Genomic DNA, 19,635 nt, shown 5'->3' with positions numbered 1-19,635 from the left:
GTGATGCGGCCAAATCTCCTCCTTGACTCTTGCTCTAGCCATATCTCTCGAGAGGAAACCCTCTGTTTCATCAGAGACCGTCCGATAGCTCGCGCTTGGGGACGCATTAATTAGGCCAAAGCCCAAGTCCATCCGCCAAGCCCGCAACTATCTCATAAAAAGCCCAGGCCCCGGGGTCTGGTAGTTGCTGACTCGAGGCATCCCCGACATACGTTGCTCGGCCGAAATTGGCCTTAAGATGTCTTGTTTCCTCCGCCTTTCTGGCAGCCACATCCACTGCTGACAGAAAGTCATTTGTTTTCGAAAATTCCTCGCTGAAAGGGAGTAAAACGTCCATAACAGTACGGTCTCCTTCCCTTGCTCCCGTGTGCGACTTCAGGGTTGTCGTCGCGGACGCCAGAGCAGTTGAATAGAAGTTTGGCGTATTAGGGCTGATTTCCCCCTCGAGTGAATTCTTTCTCATGGCTGTATAAAGAGCGGAAAGAAGAACTCCAAAAATCGCACCGAGGGTTCCACCCATGTCGTCGACATTCTGCAACACAGACCGGATTACCTCTAGCAGATCGCCTGAGGTTGTGCAGCCTTTATCGACACTTTGCAGGACTGATTCGGCCAAGCCTTGGACTGCCTCGCCGCAGTCTCCGTCTCCCATGACCATGTCCCACTGGGTCAACCTTGGCTCTGCTGCAATGGCTCTTTCGCACGAGGTCCTTATGGCTTTCTCCAATAGTAAAGGGTCAAATTTGATGCGAGGGGAAGCGATAATTTGGCTGTTTGCCTTGGCGTCGAGATTATCGAAGGTGGTCTTCTGTTGAGAAGGAGAGGGACGTGTGGTGTTCGGCCAAGAGACAGCAGTAGTGGCGCAATCAAAGTGCCGTACCAAGGTAGCAACAGATTCATTCGATTGCCGAGCTGCAGCGGTAAGGTTGCAGAGAGAAATTGAAAAGCCCGGCGCGTTAAGAGATGTTTCAAATGTACCAAATAATGTCTTGCAAGGTCTGATGTTCCATCGTGAGCTTAACTGACATTGAATCTCATCGGTCAGAGCAGATAATTCGAGGACAGAGAGGCCGCCATAGTTGTTGACCAGTAAACCAATTTCATCGCGCGGCTCAAACTTGACAAATCCTCGCTCTGTATCGGACTCATCGCAAAGGAATTTGAGACACTGTTCGATAAGCTTCTCGACGGGCGGGGCAGGAGAAACATGAAGCTGGCCGGGCTCATTGTGTATACCGGCGCCGACGACAACCACATTGTCTGGGACGGATGATTGTTGGTGTCTGCCTGGAACATGGCAATGGTCAAGAGCCGAGGCGATCGTAACCGTCTGCCCATTTACTGCTTGTCCCAGTGCAAGACACTGTTCAAAAGAGTAACCCTCCGATGCTGCTGCCCCGATGATCTTCATTGCTACGGCGTATCGATCAGCAGCCATCAAACAAGAGAAGAAATAAGAATCTTACTAAAAACATGACCAGGTAGCCCTCTCCTACCCATGTGGCTATTTTTACTTCTTCCAATTGAGACATCATCTGTAGCATGTAGAATGGCGATTTTCTCAACCAGACCTTCAGCCTTAGCTCTCTCAGCCGCAAGGCCAAAGTGAAGACGATCTCCAGTGTAATTGGTTATGAGTAGTATAGTCCCTTTCTTCGATGGTGTTGTCCTGATCGCAGCCAAGATTTGCTTCGCGCTTGGAGACGCAAAGATATCACCGCACGCAACAGCTGACAGCAGGCCATCGCCAACATAGCCACTCCACGCCGGTTCGTGTCCTGAGCCGCCTCCGCTGATAATGCTCACTTTTGAGTCATCATGGAACGCATTGGAAATCACTCTTTCTGTGTAGTTCAAGCTCAAGTGACCGTTTGCGGAGACAAGAGCTCGTAGCGCTCTTGGGACCAAGGAATTGGCGCTTGTTGAGGGGAAGTAGTGTTTGTCGGACATGGTTTAATGGGTGAATTATTGGTAGATAGAATAATGGGAAGGGATGAAGCAAGTTACCTTTAAATAAGTGGTTTATACCGTCTTTTAAAGTGTCCATCCCGACTTAGTCTCTCCATGTGACGATGGCTTCGCCAAGGGTTCTCCGAGCTTGGTAATTCCGTGAGTCCAAATTTGAAGAGTGAGAGATCCCGGAGTGGAGATAGCGGTGTTCAATTTCCGCACATGTTCCACCGTTGAGTCGGGAGGCCTAAGTTGGTACTGCCGTTGGAGCACATCACGAGACATCAAAGTCCTAGCCTAAAAAGGAAATCCCGCAGAATATTCCGAAAATGGCTGATGAAACTGAATTCGGCTTTTCCCTTCACTTTCGAGATATCATTTTCAAAAGAACGAGACTTCTTGATCAATTTATCCCTTCTTTTTAGATTTCTCTTACAACAGGTATTAAGTATCTTTTGTATTGAGTCGATATACAAAATATACCTAAGGGAACTGTGCTCGGGATGTGGGGCCGTCCGATCTAGTAGATCCGTGGTTTGACGAAAATCCCCGCCTCGGGGCCCACAAAGTTTATCAATCAGGTACGGAGGAGACCGAGGTCTGTACCTGCTTCATCAAACGAGTAGGTGATCAGAACAATAGGTGTTAACTAGGAGCCTAGAAATGGTGCAGTAAGCAAATGCCGAAGAATTTCATTTCCTTAGATTGGATGGATGGCAAGTATAACTAACTTGATAGACGCTTATTATGAAGAGGGTTTATTATGAATAGAATTCCTCTAGGCTAATTTACAGTGGTAAAGACAGAGTGGCTAGCCAGAAGGGATAAGAGATCAAGACGGGTTCAAGCTGGCTTGCACGAGCCAAGCAAGTCCTAGTACCAGAATTGAGGTGACTGGGATGATAGTAAGGACTCGTCCAGCAGTGAACCAAGTCTCATTCCTGCTATTCGCAAGTCTGACGCTCTGGGGCTTTAGAGATTCAGCAAATCTCTCAATCTACACACAGTTAGCATATGGCTGCAGACCTCTGTCGAATAGGTATTACTAACCTGTTCGCATGCAGTCTTGATCTCCAAGTAATTGGGATCTCTGGGGTCATTCTTCTGTTTAATTCGGTGGACAAAACGACAAAAGACCTTGCACACCCCCTGAAGACCTGCACCAGATTCGACGACAAGTCCAATCGCCTCCCTCTTGGTGATTTTGATATTTCGTTCGAAGAGAGCCGGGTTGCGGAAACATAACTCCAGTGTAGCCATCGCCATAGATTGGGGAATAGCACAAAATCTGAACACGCTCTGCTCGCGCAAGCCAGCAAGATACGACAAACAATCAGTCATATGTCTCAGAGCATCCAACACCATCTCAGAGCTGCATTTAAGGGCCAGCTCGTGATTCTCGGGTTTGAACAGGTCTTCGAAATTCTCGACGTGCTTGGACCAAATCTCTTTCGGCCAAAATTGTCGACCGTCATCATTATCTTCACGGATATCGCGAATGATATTGTTCTTTTGCAGTAAGAGGCCCATGGACTTTTGCAGGTGAGACTGATTGATCACACTTGCATCCGCCAGATCAGCTTCGACAAATAGGCGGGTTAGGCCCTCGCCGACCAAGCCAGCTACATACCAGCAATAGAGGTCGTACTCTTCAATCGTATTGACGGCTATATCTCCAACAGCCGCCTTTTCCGCGAAATCGGCCATGCCATTCCCCATTTTATCAGTGGTATCCTTGATGATCGCTTGATAGACAGGTTTCATTTGCCGAAATTCAGCAACCACGTTATCGAACTGCACTAATAGCTCGCGGTCCTTTTCTTCGGAACGATTGCCGGTGAAGGTCCACCCATCCTGCTCCAGGACATCTTTGAAGTTTCGAAGGAGCGGCACTTTTGTCTCGAGGGGGGATTGAAGTGTCGTCTTCGATGGTATCCAGACCACGTAGTATCAAGTAGAACACACAAACGGGCAAACGTAGCTCGGGATGCAGTTCCTTGACAACGGGACTGTAGCTGCGACCGGTTTGATCCAGGAAGTCGAAACAGATTTTGGTTGAAGACTCCTGCTGTTTATTTCTCTCGTGGATAGGATGACGCCGCAGTTTCCTATGAATGGTACGCAACGGTCAGTACCCTTCGCATGCAGTGTTTGTAAGGATGTTAGAGATGGCTATAGACTTACCATTGGATTATCGTGCGAAGCTGGTTCGGGCGAAGCGCAAAGTAAAGAATATCCGATATGAGATCCATAGTAGGGAGTTACAGGGTCTTGTTCGGAAAACTTTTCACAGAAGAACTAGTTAGGGGTCGATTGTTAGTTATAGTTGACTCCCACCAAAAACGGCCCGGAAACGGCCCGCTATCGCCTTCATCCTTTTTGGAGAGAATTATCTTCGTTGGAGGCAGAGAAGTTTCCTCGATGTGTATATCTTGACCATAAGTACATTCTTCCCCATTCACTTTCTATAAAGGTAGAAGCAGAAGACTGACTTGGCCCCGTCTATCCATTTAGCTCTACACAGCAGTGGAGCCCGTCAACCTTCCACCCCTTGAAGTTGCCTTCCACCTTTCTTGCACCTGCCAATCCAGTATGTCAAACGACGTATACTCAGATTCTATGCTGTAGACGTATTCAGTACGTACCGCAGCGAATACGTCTGCCTATTCCGTCCCACGAATCAAGCCAAATATGAAGATTCTCGATATCGGGTGTGGGCCTGGCTCCATCACATTGGACTTGGCTACTCTCGTTCCACAGGGTACTGTCATTGGCATTGACTACAGTGGAACTGCAATCTCTTCCGCCAAAGAGCTGGTTCACAAACGAAAAGTCGACAATGCAACTTTCGAGGTCGCCGATTTCCTAGATCTTCCGTACGAAGACGAGACATTCGATATCGTTTGCGCACATCAATTTCTCATTCATCTTCCCAACGCATCGTCTAAAATCGGAACCGTGGAAGGTTTGAAGGAGATGAGACGTGTTTGCAAAACTGGTGGCCTAGTTTGTGCGAGAGAATGCGATTGGAGGAGCGCTGCGGTCCATCCCTCAATCCCCGGTGTATTGGACAGCATGAAATTGATCGAAGATTTGACTGCTTTGAGAGGAACCTCCCCATACGGTGGAATGGCTCGGTTCTGGGCCCAGAAAGCAGGGTTTGCATCTGCAGATATCGATACCTCTGCCTCGGCGGTTTACTATTCGAGTCCTGAGGAAGTGAAGTGGTGGGGTGAGACGATGGCTCAGCGTCTGGAACAAGGGTCTTCGCTCGACAAGGGAGTAAGTGAAGGTCTCATTTTTGAGACGCAAAAAGACACACCTCCTTCAGGGTGGAGAGCATGGTCTGAGCAATCCGATGCTTTTTTCTCTATGACGGATGTTCAACTTATTGCAAGAAATAGATGGCATGCGCTTTTGTGTGACTACGTCGTTCTGGTATCCTAAAAAGTGATCAGATGGGAAGCTGTTTAGATTTTCATCAACATCGGTCACTCGGCTTTGCTTTCGGGTACTCGGTAAATATGGTCAATCAGATTCGGTTTCCCAGGGCACTGACTATATTTAGCACGTTCTACCAAGGTTGACTCCTTCCCAGAAAGACCGACGTTCTAGGTACAAACTATGTCATGTTGGTTGACAACTTGACATGCCAGGTTATTATAACCCACTTCTGTATTCCGGATGCACCCGCACTTTCCGGAAGTTCCGAGATCCTTGCCACGCCAAATATGAAATGAATTTAGAAAGGCAGGAATGAGGAATTGGCTTCCAAAGAATATAGAAGGCTTCAAAGTGTAAGGGCCCAGGTGGGATAGCTGAAAACTTAGTCATCATATCTAGTTGAAATCTTTGTTGTTAAAAACTTATCGGCGGCAAACACGCTATTATACAATATCTGCAAAGCTCCACACAGCAACTGTTACACGTATCCATCCTTGAAATGTGAACCCAACGGACAGGATTCGGAAGTACACAAACGAACTCGGGTAACCTTCGTTGTTTGCTGGACCCGCAATTAGGCCTTATTCGCAATATGAAGGCGAGATGTGCTCTCCAAGGGGTTTTGTGAAGTCCACATTATATTTCGGTTATTGAAATACTAGTCTCAATAATTCAGATAGGCTCGTTCCCCCCCCGTTTACGGAGTACAGCACAGACGTTGAGACCACGTGGTATTAGATTAGGAGATGCCCCTTCAATGCCTAAATCCCTTCCTAAGATAACGTCTCTCTCCACTTGTCAAATCCAGTTTAGTCCGGATTGTTCGTGATAGAGCGGGTCGACCGGTCTGTGCGAACTGAACATCGAGAACGTCGCGTGGTGTCTATAAAAAGAAACATTCGACCTGGTGAGGTACAGGTTAGATGGTACTGTCCTCGATTCTATCTACAACATACTCGTCGACCAATTTCAACTAAATCAATACGCCGTACGCAGATATCAACATCTCTACATGAAACACATGCGCATTGTCTAGGCTCTCCGGATATTGAGGCGCTAATTTAGTCGAGTCTCCCCACACCCCCTTTTCTTTTCTGCAACGCTCTCTTCTTCTCCTCTGCACCCGTGGACTCTTGATGACTTCTGGGGAAATCGTATCCCTCTTTACTCTCATTCAATTGATTTGAAATCTCGACATTCTTTAACCCCGCTGTCCCGCTAGCCATAGACCCTGTACCTCTCTCACTCCTGCTTATCTCAAGTCTCGGCCTTGGACCGGCGCTTACCGAAACCACTATCAGTAAGCCCAGCCTCTTATTTATACCCAGACACGTCAACGTGGATCGTCAGGGACTGACCCGTTCTTCACAGAGACGTCAATTTTTCCTCCGGCATAACTCCGCTCGCGTTACGTTCCACCGCGTTCCACCACGTGGGATCGTCGCCTTCACATTCTCTCCAGTTTCAGAACACCCAATCTTAAGCCTATCCACCGCCGCATTTTGCATTTCAACCGTCACAATGGGTCTCTTCGATAAACTACAAGCCAGTACGTTCCGCGACTCCCGAAAAAACATCCAACCGATGCTACGTCACTGGCGAATGCAATGAAACCTTGAAATACTGGTATAACTAATACAAAAGCAGAACTCGAACTCTACCGCCTCGAACAGCGCTATGCGCGTCGCAAGCACCGCAGCAACTTCTCCACGGGTGCGCAATACGTCGACGGCGAATATGTCTACACGGGCCCAAGCTCGCCCACGAGTACCGGCTCCTCCAAACAATCCACTGCTAGCTGGCGCCCATCAGGATGGAGCGGCCAGTCCCAGTCATCCCGATGAAGGACATTTCCAGTCGACATGTCTGAGCGATTCTTTGTGTTATCGGTGTTCTTTTTCTTCTACTTGTCTTTAGCATTTTCACCCTTGTTCTCTCGTTTCTGAAGACTTTTTCTTCTGTTCTATACCTTTGCGTGATGCTTCCGCGGAGTCTCGACGAATTCTTGTACAGTCACCCTGTCTGTTTTTTTTTTTTTTTTCTTTGTCTTTTCTGGGATTGTTTACCCCCCTTTGTGTCTCAGTCTTATGATATCTATGTGTTAGCGGGGAGCAATGTTCGAAAAGTTGGGATCTGGTTTCTCATTTTAGATCTTGATACCTCCTGCGATATGCCTGCTTGGTCATGTGCTGCTTCTCATCTTCGTCTTGTTTCATAGTCATCTACTTGGACTTTGATATACTCAACGTCTAAGATTGAAACCATTTATCTCTGACATTTTTCTTATTCAAGTCATCAGTACAAAAATAGTCGGTGCTCACGGGTCTGTCCTTGGCGCCATACAACATACGACTTTAGTAATTAGATCTATTTGGCCCAAGATGATATCAGGGGTATTATATCTACATTTAAGGATGTCTTTTAGATATTTATACGAGTACAGCTCACAATTTTTGCCTTTGTATACTAAAAGGGGGCGCCAAGTAGTCAAGACCCTGTTTCGAAGCTGGGGTGGGTTCTTTGTTCTTATATTTCGTTTATCTTGCTTATGATCATCACGCATACTGCACCTAAGATAATCATACATATAAAAAAGCTTTAATTCCATCGCAGCTTACGAATCCGGCACCTGCAGGTGTACGACTTATCTCCAAAATACTAGAGCTAAAGCCCAAGGCGGTAAGGCTCGAGCGCGCAGACCTTACGTCACACCACCGCTCTATCTCCACACTGCCAACGCATCTCCCTCACCTGTTCATTGGCATTTTGCTTGTGACTACGATCGAAAAGCTGCCGGACGATTTGGGCTTTTTTGCTTGTGCGCCTTATCACCACACTTACCCCCCACACCCAACTTCCAAGCTCCCGACCGTCTCGCGAAACAGACGCGCTGAGATACCTTCCATTCACAATGAGCAGTGCTTAGCCTACCATACTGGGGAAAGATTGCAGCATAGGCTGCTTTGACAATGGATCAAGCAATCCAGCGGTTATTGAATGACAAGCTCTACGACAGGAGGAAACAGGGAGCCTTGGAGTATGTCAGCTCGGTTTCACCGCTCCACACTTGAAAGAACCCACACTGACTGCTGTCTCCTTACACTAGGCTCGAGAAGATTGTCCGTGACGCTGTTTTCCAAGGAGATCAGGAGAAAATACAGAAGATCGTTGAGCAACTCTGCCACGATTATGCATACGCCGTGCACCAACCCCATGCCCGGAATGGAGGCCTGATCGGATTGGCTGCGGCCTCGATTGCACTAGGATCGGTAAGGGGTGGCTATAACTACTACTTGAAGGACTCGCTGATTGATACCTGGGATGTAGGAAGGAGTCGCGCCATACTTGGGTGAAATTGTACCACCTGTGCTCGCATGCTTCTCCGATCAAGATGCACGAGTGCGGTACTATGCATGCGAGAGCATGTATAACATAGCCAAAGTGGCCAAGGGAGAGATATTGCTGTTCTTCAATGAGGTTTTCGACGCGTTGGCTAAGGTGAGAGGTGCCGATCGGTTTAATTCGGGTAACGCAGCTGACATTCAATACAGCTTGCATCCGATGCAGAGCTATCAGTCAAGAACGGCGCGGAGCTTCTGGATCGCCTGGTGAAAGATATCGTAGCTGAATCTGCTGCCTCGTATGTATCGATCCTACAGCTCTCTGAGAAGGATACTCCAGAATTGGAGAATCAGGATGAGCAGGAACTTCCCATGGCGTTCTCTCTCGCACGATTCATTCCTCTGCTTAAAGACCGGATTCATGTGATCCAACCGTTCACTCGCAACTTTCTGGTCTCGTGGCTTACCCTTCTAGATACAATTCCTGACCTGGAGCTCGTGAGCTATTTGCCAGAGTTCTTGGAGGGATTGATCAAGTTCCTTGGTGGACCTAACAAAGACGTGAATATTGCAACCCAGGGTTTGCTTGATCGATTCTTATCGGAGATCAAGAGGATTACCCGACTTAAGAAGGGGATTGAGGAAAGCCGGAAGGGCCAGAAAAGCAACAGACAGTCGCCCACCAGCGATACGATGAGCAATGCGACGGGGCAAAATTCCCAGGCCGATGGTGCCAGTGACCGCAGATTTGACATGGCCGTCGCAGACTCGGCCTCGGATTCGACACTCGATGATGATGAACTCGCTCAGGCAGATGGAGATTGGATTCCGGGACAAGATGTACAGATCGACCACCCCAAGATTCTCAATATCCTTGTCGGCTTTGTCAATACCACCTATGGTAAGAGTGGCTTTACCCCCTCTGATTCTCATATTCTTACGTTGGTTTAGAGGAGGAAATGCAATTGACGGCCCTTCGTTGGATTGATGCCTTTTTCGAGATCAGCCCTGAAGATATTCTTCCTTTCGTTCCGCGGCTGCTCACTCAAGTACTCCCGGCCATGTCCAGTGGCTCGGATCAAGTACGAAAAGCAGCAAACCAAGTCAATACGTCCCTTGTCCAATACATCTACTCCTTGTCAGATGATACAAGCGAGGAATCCCAGGCGCCATCGTCAAAACTCCCTTTCACTACAGCCAGCAAAGAAACTATAGAGCGAAGGTCGTCGACTCCCGGAGTCCGGCCTTCAGAGACAGCGAACATTGACACAAAGAAACAAACAGCCCAAGATAATTCCATTGCAACTACACCACCACGTAGTAGCAATGTTTCCACGCCGCTTCCTCCCGTCGACCTTGATTACGCCGCTGCTGTCAACTCTCTCACTCTCCAATTCCTCAATGAAAATGAAGCCACTAGAGTTGCGGCCCTTGTATGGCTCATCATGCTCCACCGTAAAGCCCCACGGAAGGTTGTCGCTTTCAATGATGGTACCTTCCCAGCTTTGCTAAAGACACTATCCGACCCTTCAGAGGCGGTTGTAACCAAAGATCTGCAGCTCCTTTCGCAGATCTCAAGAAACAGCGAGGATAGCTATTTTACCTCTTTCATGGTCAACCTGTTGCAGCTCTACTCCACTGACCGACATCTACTGGAAGTCCGTGGAAATCTGATCATCAGGCAGCTTTCTTTGAACCTGAGCCCGGAGCGTATCTACCGGACTTTGGCAGAATGCCTCGAGAAAGAAGAGGTGATGTTTATTGCACATTTTGGGATACTATATGCTAACGTATCATCAGGATCTTGAGTTTGCTAGTATCATGGTTCAGAACTTGAACAACAACCTCATCACAGCGCCTGAACTCGCGGATTTAAGAAAGCGCTTAAGAAATCTCGATTCCAAAGTAATACACCCGGACACCCTGTCTTATATCTTGAGATTAACGAATGATTTAGGATGGTCAAATGTTCTTTGTTGGGCTTTTCAGATCATGGTGCCACAACGCTGTCTCTACGTTTTCTCTCTGTCTTCTTGCCCAGGCCTATGAGCAGGCATACAATCTCCTCCAGGTCTTGTCAGTATACCATCTCCATCCACCACGATATCCGCTGACAGAACCATCATAGTGCCGAATTGGAAATGACAGTTAATATGCTAATCCAGATCGACAAACTGGTGCAACTACTCGAGTCACCTGTATTCACATGTCCGTTTCTTTCCATCAACCCAACATTAGTCCAAAAACTAACCCCAACAGATCTCCGCCTCCAACTCCTTGAACCCGAAAAATACCCCTTCCTGTACAAATGTCTCTACGGCGTCCTCATGCTCCTCCCGCAGAGCTCTGCCTTCGCCGCCCTCAAGAATCGTCTGAACAGCGTTAGCAATATTGGTTTCCTCCACGGCGGAATCCGCAGGTATGGCTGCTGCTCTTCGCATTCTACCTCAAAGTTTACTGAGACGAACTTTACTAGCACCACACAAACGGCCCCATCATTCGACCGTGCTACAGGCACCCGCCTGAAAACCCGTGACGAGAACTCCATCCGCTGGGTGGAACTCCTCGACAAATTCAAGTCCGTCCAGGAACGAGCCCGTCGAGCAGCCCTGGGCCCCACCCGCCACTCCTTCGACCAGTCCGGCCCTATGAGCAACCCCTCTCTTACAGCCGCTCTCTCCGTCGCTGCCGCAGACCGTCCCAGACACCGTGCCAGTCTGTCCGATACTCCGCGCAATGCTTCGGGCGCCAGTAACGTCACTGTTGGAAATTCCGGGCTGGGTTCTAGTCATGGCGCCAGTGGCACCACTGTCGGACGTGTATTGGAGAGCAGTACGAAGGCTGGACCATCTGCTCACAAACACAAGTCCAGTCTTCCGAATTTGGGCCGGCTGGGTATTGGATCACGGAAGTCGTCCAAGAAATAGTTACATGTGTAGCTGAGCTGGAACTTCCAGGTTGTCTCCTGCATAGACTTTGTTTTCGTGTCTTGTACTTAGCTGGATTCGTTTTGTGATCATACCCGGGATCGTTCGTCTGTGAATAGTTATCGCGTGTGTGAATAGGTTCGATGCTTCTCAATAACATCATATTTCTTAACCTCTCATTTGTCTATTGACTGCTTTGGTATACGTGGTATACGTCTAGTGATCTTTGAGTATGGTATTCAACCATTCATTTTTCAGCAAGATGTAACTATTTGTGATACAACAAAACAAAACATTGAATTCGTTCTATGGTCATAATTGTTCGCTTCCAAATGAATACGCTCCAAAGATACAATGTGCCACAATACTATAGCAAACTCCGAACCTGCCCAAGTATGCCAAATAAGTGTAGCAGTGTATCAGTGGCTGATGTACTGGAAAATAGCCGAAACATCCTGTTCCCCACTCTCTTGACGAAGAAGCAGATCCTGGATTTGATTGAGTGGCCCCTTCTCGCCGGTATTGACAAAATGGTTCCACGAACTAGTATCACCATACAGCATGGCGGGGGCCTTGATACATTGCAAGCCGTCGGGCCGACACCGTTTGCACTTGAATGTGTCATGAGTGTCACTCCGAGTGTCTGGTTTGAACTGGAAAAGTTCTCGCAGGGAGTCGAGGGAGAAATGACGCTCGACATCTTCTGCGGAGTCCACAACACATGACGAGAGGGACTGTTTGTGAGACTGGCGCTGGAAGATCTTCTCTTCAATCGAGCCTGTTGCAATGAACCGGTAGACGAAACAGTCTTTCTTCTGTCCGTCTCGCCACACTCGTGCCAGCGCTTGCTGGTCAGCGGCTGGATTCCAGTCCGGATCGAATAGTACCAGCCGGTTGGCGCCGATTAGATTCAATCCACACCCGCCGGCCTTGCTACTTAGGAGGAATATAAATTCCGGACTTTCTGGGTCATTGAACTTGTCCACTAGCTTTGTGCGCTTCTTGATGTTCATGCTGCCGTCGAGGCGCAAGGAGCCGTAACCCCGCGACCGGCAGAGCTTTTCGAAAAGATCTAGGGTCTGAGTGTAATTGCTGATGAGGACGATTTTGTCGTTGGTGTCTTGTCGAATTCGGGCTAGCATGCGATCGAGCACCATCATCTTGCCGGAGTACCAACTCTTCATTTCTCGATCGCGACCTCGAGAATCGGGAGGCGAATAGTCCTCGGGGAACGTGTGCTCGCATCCTGGAAGGTCGTTCGCTAGATCAAGCAGATCCGGATGATTGCAAAGCTTTTTCAAAAGACCAATGGCTTTCAGCGGCTGACTGCCTTTGCCGCGAAGAAGGCTTTGGATATCCGGGCTCTTAATGAAATGGTTGTACAGACCGCGCTGGAACTGTGACATGTTGCAGAACACAACGTGCTCATACTTGACGGGCAAGTATTTGGAGAGGAGCTCATTGGTTCGGCGGATGATGAACTTATTGACAATCCCAGAGAGCTCCAGTAAGCGTTCATCTCCCAGCTTCTTATCTGCGTCTGTGCCTGCGGCATCCCGGCCTCGCAGAATCGGTAATTCGAATCTCTTCCGGAAATCGGCCTGGGAGCCGAGAAGATTCGGGTTCGCGAAGTGAAGAAGAGCGAAGTACTCGGACAGATCATTCTGGATAGGGGTTCCAGAAAGAATCACTCGGCGAGTAACATTAAGTTTATTCAAAGCAGTCCATGTCAAGCTTTCCTTGTTTTTTAGTCGATGACCTTCGTCACATAGAAGAAGTCCGATCGGGGTATCATTCAAAGTGTCCGCATACATACGGAGTGTCTCGTAGGACACAATAAGGACGGGCCTGACAATTCCACGCCCTGATGCAATGGCCCATTGCTTAATCTGTGTTATCAACTCAGCCTTCGTGGCCTTTCCATCGATCGCAAAAGGCGTGGTAGCGTCCTTTCCAAGCCATTTTACTGATACGGCGGTCAGTCAAGCTAATAAGAAGGGTACGCATAACTCACCCAGTTCGTTGGCCCAATTACCAACTAAACTTGACGGACATGCAATGACACATTTCTGAATGGTAGTTCTTCCGGCCTCGGGGGCCTGCTTGAGTAGCGTCCACATCAATGCGATGCATTGAAGCTATGTTCGTTAGAAGCAAGGTATGAAACATGGTTGGTCAATCTTACCGTTTTACCAAGTCCCATGCCGTCTGCCATGATGCATCCATTGGCGTTCTTGTCAACCAGCCCAGTAACACATCGATAAAGGAACTATACGTAAGCGTAGTGTCAGCTCTTCTCCCATGGCACAGCTTATCTCGGGGCGCAATACCTTCACACCCTCGACTTGATGTGGCCGAAGCACTTTGCACAGTCTCGGATCAATCACGACAGGCACCTTTGGTCTTTCCTCCACGTTCTTTTTGAGCCCCAGAATGTCTGCTAGACTCTTATGTATAATTGGCTCATCCAATGTTGGCGTATCCTCCGTCGGTGCTTCTGGGTTTTTGGGCGCAGGTGCCTCGGCGATGTCGTCTACTGTGGGGTCGTATAGAACAATCGCAAATTCTCCACTGGGGTCATGAAGTGGCTTGACCACAAATGTCGCGCCTTGTCGCATCCCCAGTGTCGGAGCCACCCGACCGGAACTGTATTCGCCGGTGGCTTTGTTGATGAACGGAACCTGAAATCGTGACCTGAACGCCACATCTTTGTCCCTCGGTTTATACGCGGGGAATCTGTTGGCCTCTCTTGTTTCCAAAGCGAGTCGGTCATCATTCGTGTATGGCTTCTCCCCTCCATCTTCCACGCTCCCATCGGCGTTGGCATAGTTGACCTTTCGTCTCTTTCTCGATGGTTTTTCAGATGCGCGAGTCGGTGTTGCAGTCCCTGGACATTTGAATGGCCTTACAAGTCGGTCGATCGAGTTCTGAGTGTTCACAGATTTCGGTTGTAAGGGAGTCTTGACGCTGTCGTCGCCACCGGCCGGGCGTTGTCGATACCTTCCAGGCATGTCAGCATAGGAACTTGAAAACAAGTAAGATGAGGACTTGCATTTGGTCCCAAAATAGACAAAACAAAAAACCAAGCTCCTGCTGTACAATAATCCCAAAGTTGTGGCGAGGCAAGTGCAATGAGGTCGACGCGTCGCGCGTTCGCCTGAGGCTTCCAAACACCAAACTGCCGCGTCCCAAAAATAGCTGACCGCCAAATGGGGTATGTGGTCCGAGCTTCCCGGGGCGTTATTTTTAGGAAGTCACGCGCGATACCCCTTAGTTTGCTACACAGACCTTCTCTCGCATTAACACAAACCGACTGCAGTTGCCCAAACAACATAGGTGTACAGTGCCTAGGTAGCCTCGCTCACTAGTGCTGCCTGTATTCTTTAACAGGTCCAATATATCTCAAAATGAAAACCCTCCCTTTGCTAAGAGGAAATAGTATTTCCCTGGAAGACGCCCTGACTGACGATGACAACATCCTGCACCGCTTAGACTATCCGCAAAAACAGGAGGAGTTCTGGTCGTATCTGTTTGCAAATAGAAGCGAAATCGAATCGGTGGTTTCATTCCATCTTCGTGTCAAGGATTGTCAAGTCGCTGACCAAATTGATTGGTTATATGGGAGTTACAACGTCTGCATTCCAGTCTATATCAACCTGCCGTCAAAGGAGTGTGTCCTTATTCGAATTCCGCTACCTTACAAAGTTGGGGAAGAGAACTTCCCAGGGAATGTCGATGAGAAGTTGCGCTGCGAAGTTGCCACGTACATTTGGATACGGGAAAATTGCCCCGCCGTTCCAATTCCCACCCTCTACGGGTTTGCATTTCCCAATGGGCAGACTGTATGTGAGCTTATAATCTCTATTTGCCTCGGAAGTCTAACTTTGTTTACTTAGTTTGCTGAGGAGAGCTGCATGAATTTTTCTTCTCGGTGGCATTGGCGCATCATGCAAACCATGCGATCATGGGTTGGCTTTCCCAAGACCTGCCCATATATCGGGTTTATGGCCAAAAATGTGTTGAAAACTGGATACATGATCATCAGTTTTGTGAGGAACGGTCAAATGCTCTCCAATACCTGGGCAGATCACCTCCTGAGCGACAAGATACGAAGGCAGACTCTTTTCGGTGATATTGCGAATATCATGCTTTCACTCAATCGCGTAAAACTACCCCGAATCGGATCTTTGACTTTGGACGATGATGGCCTGATTGAGTTGAAAAATCGACCCCTAACATTACGGCTCCAAACATTCGAAAATGAAGGTATCCCCACGATACCAAGAAATTCTACATACCAGTCCGTGGAGCCTTATATTTTGGATCTTTTGCAGCTCCACGACAATCGCATCCATCATCAACCAAATGCTATTCACAATCTGAAAGACGGCCAGGAACAATTCGCGGCTCTAACCATGATGCGTGCTCTCTTGCCTCAATTCATTTCCCGTCAATATCGCGATGGGCCATTTGGGCTTACACTAACGGATCTCCACGCAAGCAATATTTTCGTTGATGAAAATTGGCACATTACGTCTTTGATTGACTTGGAATGGGCATGTTCTTCTCCAATTGAGTTACAAACACCGCCTTACTGGTTGACTCGTCGATCTATTGATGATATTCCACACGGGGAACATCTCGAAACGTTCCAAGAAGTCATGACTGAATTCATAAATGCCTTTGAAGAACAGGAAAAAGGTCTGCAGACTTCAGATGCTTCTCAGGCCGATATCATACGAAAATTCTGGGAAAGAGGTAGCTTCTGGTACATTCACGCTGTCCATAGCCCAAAAGGTCTCCTCCGGGTATTCAATGAGCATGTCCAACGCATGTTCTGTGAGGAGCATTGTACCCAGCCAGTGTTTGATCGGACTGTCAGTCCATATTGGTCTGTGGGGGCTGAAAAATTCATCGAAACGAAGGTGGAGCAAGAAGCAGAGTTTAAGGATCGAATTAGGAAGCGGTTTGGTGAAGTTGATCAAGAAGGCTGATTCGTGTGGTTGCGGTCATACTACCCATGGACGTCGTGACTCGCCATGCGTGCCAAGAATTGAACTCCTACCGAATCGAGATTAGCGCCGTTGACAACTCTCCGCATACAACTTGCATTATGTTACAATTCAGAAAGGGATTTCAATCTAGGCTGTATTTAGTTGCTTTAAGTTGACTAAATACGAGAATCTCGCTTTCTCGTCTCGTCGATTCTATCTGATTCTATGACACATAAATGAGGGCCTTCTAATCTACAACATATATGTAGATACAAAGAGATACACATTTTACAATTGATCTTTGAACCTTCAGGTATTACTTTTGCAGAAGATTATCCCGTCTGTTTATGCAGTATATGTAGTTATCTGTACTGTCTCAACGGCCCGAACTCAAAAACTCCCAAGTGACCTGACTACATATATATACCTGCGACCTCTGCTATGGGACACAACCCGCCGCTTTGATAAGATGCACATATAGGTTCAGGACACACTCTTTATCCAGTGACACCTCCCCGCTATTTGCAGCTTCCGTAGTGCATCAAAGAACAAAGGCCCCGCAATCACTTCAGGATATGGTCCATCTGCCTAGGCCCGCCCCGGGGTGGTATATATTCGCCGGCACGTGATGGACCACCCCACTATGGAAATCTGGGGAGCTTGGAATCATTACGAGTTGTGTCAAGAATCTTCAATCTGGCCCTTGGAGCTGACATCTCATGGCCGCAGACTTCTGGGCTGGCTACATCAGCGGAGCCATTGGGATTATCATCGGCAATCCCCTTGATGTCATCAAAGTCCGGCTGCAGGCGGGACACTCACATGCAGATGCATCGCGGGCACAATTGAGCCGCTTCGAAAAAGCAAGCTCTCTTGTTCGAGGTCCGTGCCACCCCGATTCAGCGATACCAATAGCAAAATCAATTGACCATCGTTACAGGCGCGGCTGCTCCGATCTTAGGCTATGGAGCTCTCAATGCGATTCTTTTCGTTGCTTACAACCGATCGCTAGCAGCATTGGACGGGTCCGTAACGGATCCCACCAATCCCGTGGGGGTGTCGGCTTACAAGATCTGGCTGGCCGGTGCGGTAGGCGGACTAGCCAGCTGGTCCATCTCCTCCCCAACAGAGTTCATCAAATGTCGGGCACAGCTGGATCGCCGGCCAGATGTCTCGTCGTGGACGGTCGCCAAGGATATTTTCCGAACGCGTGGTTGGAGGGGTCTCTACTTTGGGGGCTTGATTACTAGCGCCAGAGATTCGATTGGCTATGGATTCTAGTATGGAACCAACACGCCACTCCCGGCTACCCCAGTGTATCAATCTAGGGGATCTAGTGCTGACGTAGCGCAGTTTTTGGTCCTACGAACTTTGCAAACGATTTATGACCTCCCATGATGAGGGTTCTCACCAGGCTGCTTTGAAGATTCTGCTTTGCGGTGGCATTGCCGGCGTTGTTACTTGGGGCTCGGTGTTTCCTTTGGATATGATCAAAACACGACTGCAGGCACAGACAATTACGGATTATGCGCCTGGGACTGAGAGCCAATCTCTGTTACGTTCACAGCGCCAGGCGTTGAATTCTTTCCAGATTGCGAAGGAGGTCTATCATGTCGAGGGTATCAAGGCTTTCTATCGTGGCCTTGGAGTCTGCAGTGTCAGAGCGTTCATTGTGAATGCCGTTCAGGTATGTTTTCTGCTCGTTGTCATGAACTAAACAACTGACATCTGCTAGTGGGCGGCATATGAATGGTTGATGAAGAGCTTTAATCATTCCTGGGATGCGCAAGTGACAAGCCAGGAGCCCATCGCGGGCCTGTAACCACCACCGAGGTTAGAATATAGAAGATCTAAAACACATCAACACAGCAGCAGCCAAGCTACGCAGTTACCGGGGTCCGATTTAGGTTAGATTCTATTTGGTATTGAGGTATTTATATTGGAATTACTCGGTAGTATTGCTAGTAAGGGGGTAAATTTCGCCCAGATGTTGTGTTTTCGCCGATAGTCGGCAGTTTCGAGTCACCCGCAAAACGGAAGAGCGAAACCCCGGCGAGTATCGGCAATATAAAAAATAATTGCCTCACGTGATACTCCACCGATATGCATGAGGAAAGTCATCAGAATGAGTCTAGATGGATTGTCCTGGAAACTTTTGTATGTCGATTTGCGTACATCGAATGTTGGAAAGGGTATCATGGTCGCGTAGCAAAGGTTTGATTTTTATCCCAGAAGGCGAAGGTCAAGCTTCGATTCACTCCTTCATCTCGTCCGAGTTTTCTTCGCGCTTGCCGTTGTCGATGAGGCCTAGTCCGATCGCACGCTCGGCGAGCAATTGGCTGTGAGGCTCATCGCGCAGGATGCGAAGTCTAAGGGTAGCTAGTTAGCGATGGGATATATCATATAAGACATGTGCGTCGGGCACTCACCTCCGCTTGTGGTTCTTTCCTCGGGCGTGCGCCTTGAGGTTGTAGTCGCTCTCAAACCATTTGGCGCACTCTGTGCAGTAGAACTTGCCTAGACCAGGGAGGTCCTCCACATCCTTCGAGTCCTTGTACTTCTGGAGGTGACGGGGAGTTTTGATATCCGCGACGACTTGATCGTAGTCTCTGTGGGTGGGTTAGCCAAAAATAGGTACATAGACAACCCCTATGCCCGACGTACCTTGTGCGGCGCTTGTTCTTGACTTTCCTGAGAGCACCCATTGTCACGGATAGCCGAAATATCTCGGAGCTGGAGCCGAGCAGTATCAAAATAGATGCAAGGGAATGAAAATTGGTTATCACCGATTTCCGGAGTGAACGACGTGCAAAGCGGGTCAAGAGAGGCTTTGAACAACAAAAGCGAGTGTTCGAGACGAAATTTCCGCCGATTGTGGGTCCTGGCCAGCGATTGAAATGCGCGGCTGCTGATTGGCTGGCGATCAGAGACGGCACCTTGATGGGCGATGTGGGATTGCCATTCGGCTCACCTCGGCTT

General features: G+C 48.5%; 9 protein-coding genes across 9 annotated transcripts; 5 read left to right on the top strand and 4 right to left on the bottom strand.

The window, feature by feature from the left end:
• Positions 1-106: 106 nt before the first annotated feature.
• Positions 107-1,950, bottom strand: N7518_010317 (uncharacterized protein; the record flags this gene model as incomplete). The annotated part of the gene is made up of 2 exons (XM_057191243.1): positions 107-1,413; positions 1,467-1,950. The coding sequence occupies 2 exons, from the start codon at positions 1,948-1,950 to the stop codon at positions 107-109; spliced, it is 1,791 nt and encodes a 596-aa protein (XP_057037379.1).
• Positions 1,951-2,782: 832 nt separating this feature from the next.
• On the bottom strand, positions 2,783-4,202 carry N7518_010316 (uncharacterized protein; the record flags this gene model as incomplete). Its single annotated transcript, XM_057191242.1, has 4 exons — positions 2,783-2,947; positions 3,001-3,873; positions 3,920-4,058; positions 4,135-4,202. The coding sequence occupies 4 exons, from the start codon at positions 4,200-4,202 to the stop codon at positions 2,783-2,785; spliced, it is 1,245 nt and encodes a 414-aa protein (XP_057037378.1).
• Positions 4,203-4,641: 439 nt separating this feature from the next.
• N7518_010315 (class I SAM-dependent methyltransferase) lies at positions 4,642-5,397 on the top strand (the record flags this gene model as incomplete). The annotated part of the gene is made up of 1 exon (XM_057191241.1): positions 4,642-5,397. One exon carries the CDS (start codon positions 4,642-4,644, stop codon positions 5,395-5,397), a length of 756 nt encoding a protein of 251 aa, XP_057037377.1.
• Positions 5,398-6,915: 1,518 nt separating this feature from the next.
• N7518_010314 (uncharacterized protein) lies at positions 6,916-7,238 on the top strand (the record flags this gene model as incomplete). Its single annotated transcript, XM_057191240.1, has 2 exons — positions 6,916-6,943; positions 7,042-7,238. The coding sequence occupies 2 exons, from the start codon at positions 6,916-6,918 to the stop codon at positions 7,236-7,238; spliced, it is 225 nt and encodes a 74-aa protein (XP_057037376.1).
• Positions 7,239-8,363: 1,125 nt separating this feature from the next.
• On the top strand, positions 8,364-11,662 carry N7518_010313 (VAC14 family protein; the record flags this gene model as incomplete). The annotated part of the gene is made up of 10 exons (XM_057191239.1): positions 8,364-8,431; positions 8,501-8,663; positions 8,722-8,892; positions 8,946-9,636; positions 9,687-10,486; positions 10,536-10,640; positions 10,693-10,811; positions 10,864-10,943; positions 10,995-11,154; positions 11,212-11,662. 10 exons carry the CDS (start codon positions 8,364-8,366, stop codon positions 11,660-11,662), a joined length of 2,808 nt encoding a protein of 935 aa, XP_057037375.1.
• A 419-nt stretch (positions 11,663-12,081) lies between these two features.
• N7518_010312 (DNA-dependent ATPase RAD54) lies at positions 12,082-14,673 on the bottom strand (the record flags this gene model as incomplete). Its single annotated transcript, XM_057191238.1, has 4 exons — positions 12,082-13,628; positions 13,677-13,800; positions 13,848-13,931; positions 13,993-14,673. 4 exons carry the CDS (start codon positions 14,671-14,673, stop codon positions 12,082-12,084), a joined length of 2,436 nt encoding a protein of 811 aa, XP_057037374.1.
• Positions 14,674-15,609: 936 nt separating this feature from the next.
• On the top strand, positions 15,610-16,656 carry N7518_010311 (uncharacterized protein; the record flags this gene model as incomplete). The annotated part of the gene is made up of 1 exon (XM_057191237.1): positions 15,610-16,656. The coding sequence occupies one exon, from the start codon at positions 15,610-15,612 to the stop codon at positions 16,654-16,656; it is 1,047 nt and encodes a 348-aa protein (XP_057037373.1).
• Positions 16,657-17,375: 719 nt separating this feature from the next.
• On the top strand, positions 17,376-18,478 carry N7518_010310 (uncharacterized protein; the record flags this gene model as incomplete). Its single annotated transcript, XM_057191236.1, has 4 exons — positions 17,376-17,538; positions 17,597-17,936; positions 18,010-18,343; positions 18,392-18,478. 4 exons carry the CDS (start codon positions 17,376-17,378, stop codon positions 18,476-18,478), a joined length of 924 nt encoding a protein of 307 aa, XP_057037372.1.
• Positions 18,479-18,910: 432 nt separating this feature from the next.
• N7518_010309 (putative C2H2 finger domain protein) lies at positions 18,911-19,361 on the bottom strand (the record flags this gene model as incomplete). Its single annotated transcript, XM_057191235.1, has 3 exons — positions 18,911-19,025; positions 19,086-19,265; positions 19,321-19,361. 3 exons carry the CDS (start codon positions 19,359-19,361, stop codon positions 18,911-18,913), a joined length of 336 nt encoding a protein of 111 aa, XP_057037371.1.
• Between the last annotated feature and the right edge of the window lie 274 nt (positions 19,362-19,635).

This window comes from Penicillium psychrosexuale, assembly GCF_028828465.1.
Source record: "Penicillium psychrosexuale strain IBT 29551 chromosome Unknown utg000006l, whole genome shotgun sequence".
In the NCBI taxonomy this organism is placed as follows: Eukaryota; Fungi; Ascomycota; class Eurotiomycetes; order Eurotiales; family Aspergillaceae; genus Penicillium; species Penicillium psychrosexuale.
Note: the sequence above shows the minus strand (reverse complement) of the source record. Positions and strands in the feature narration are given on the sequence as shown.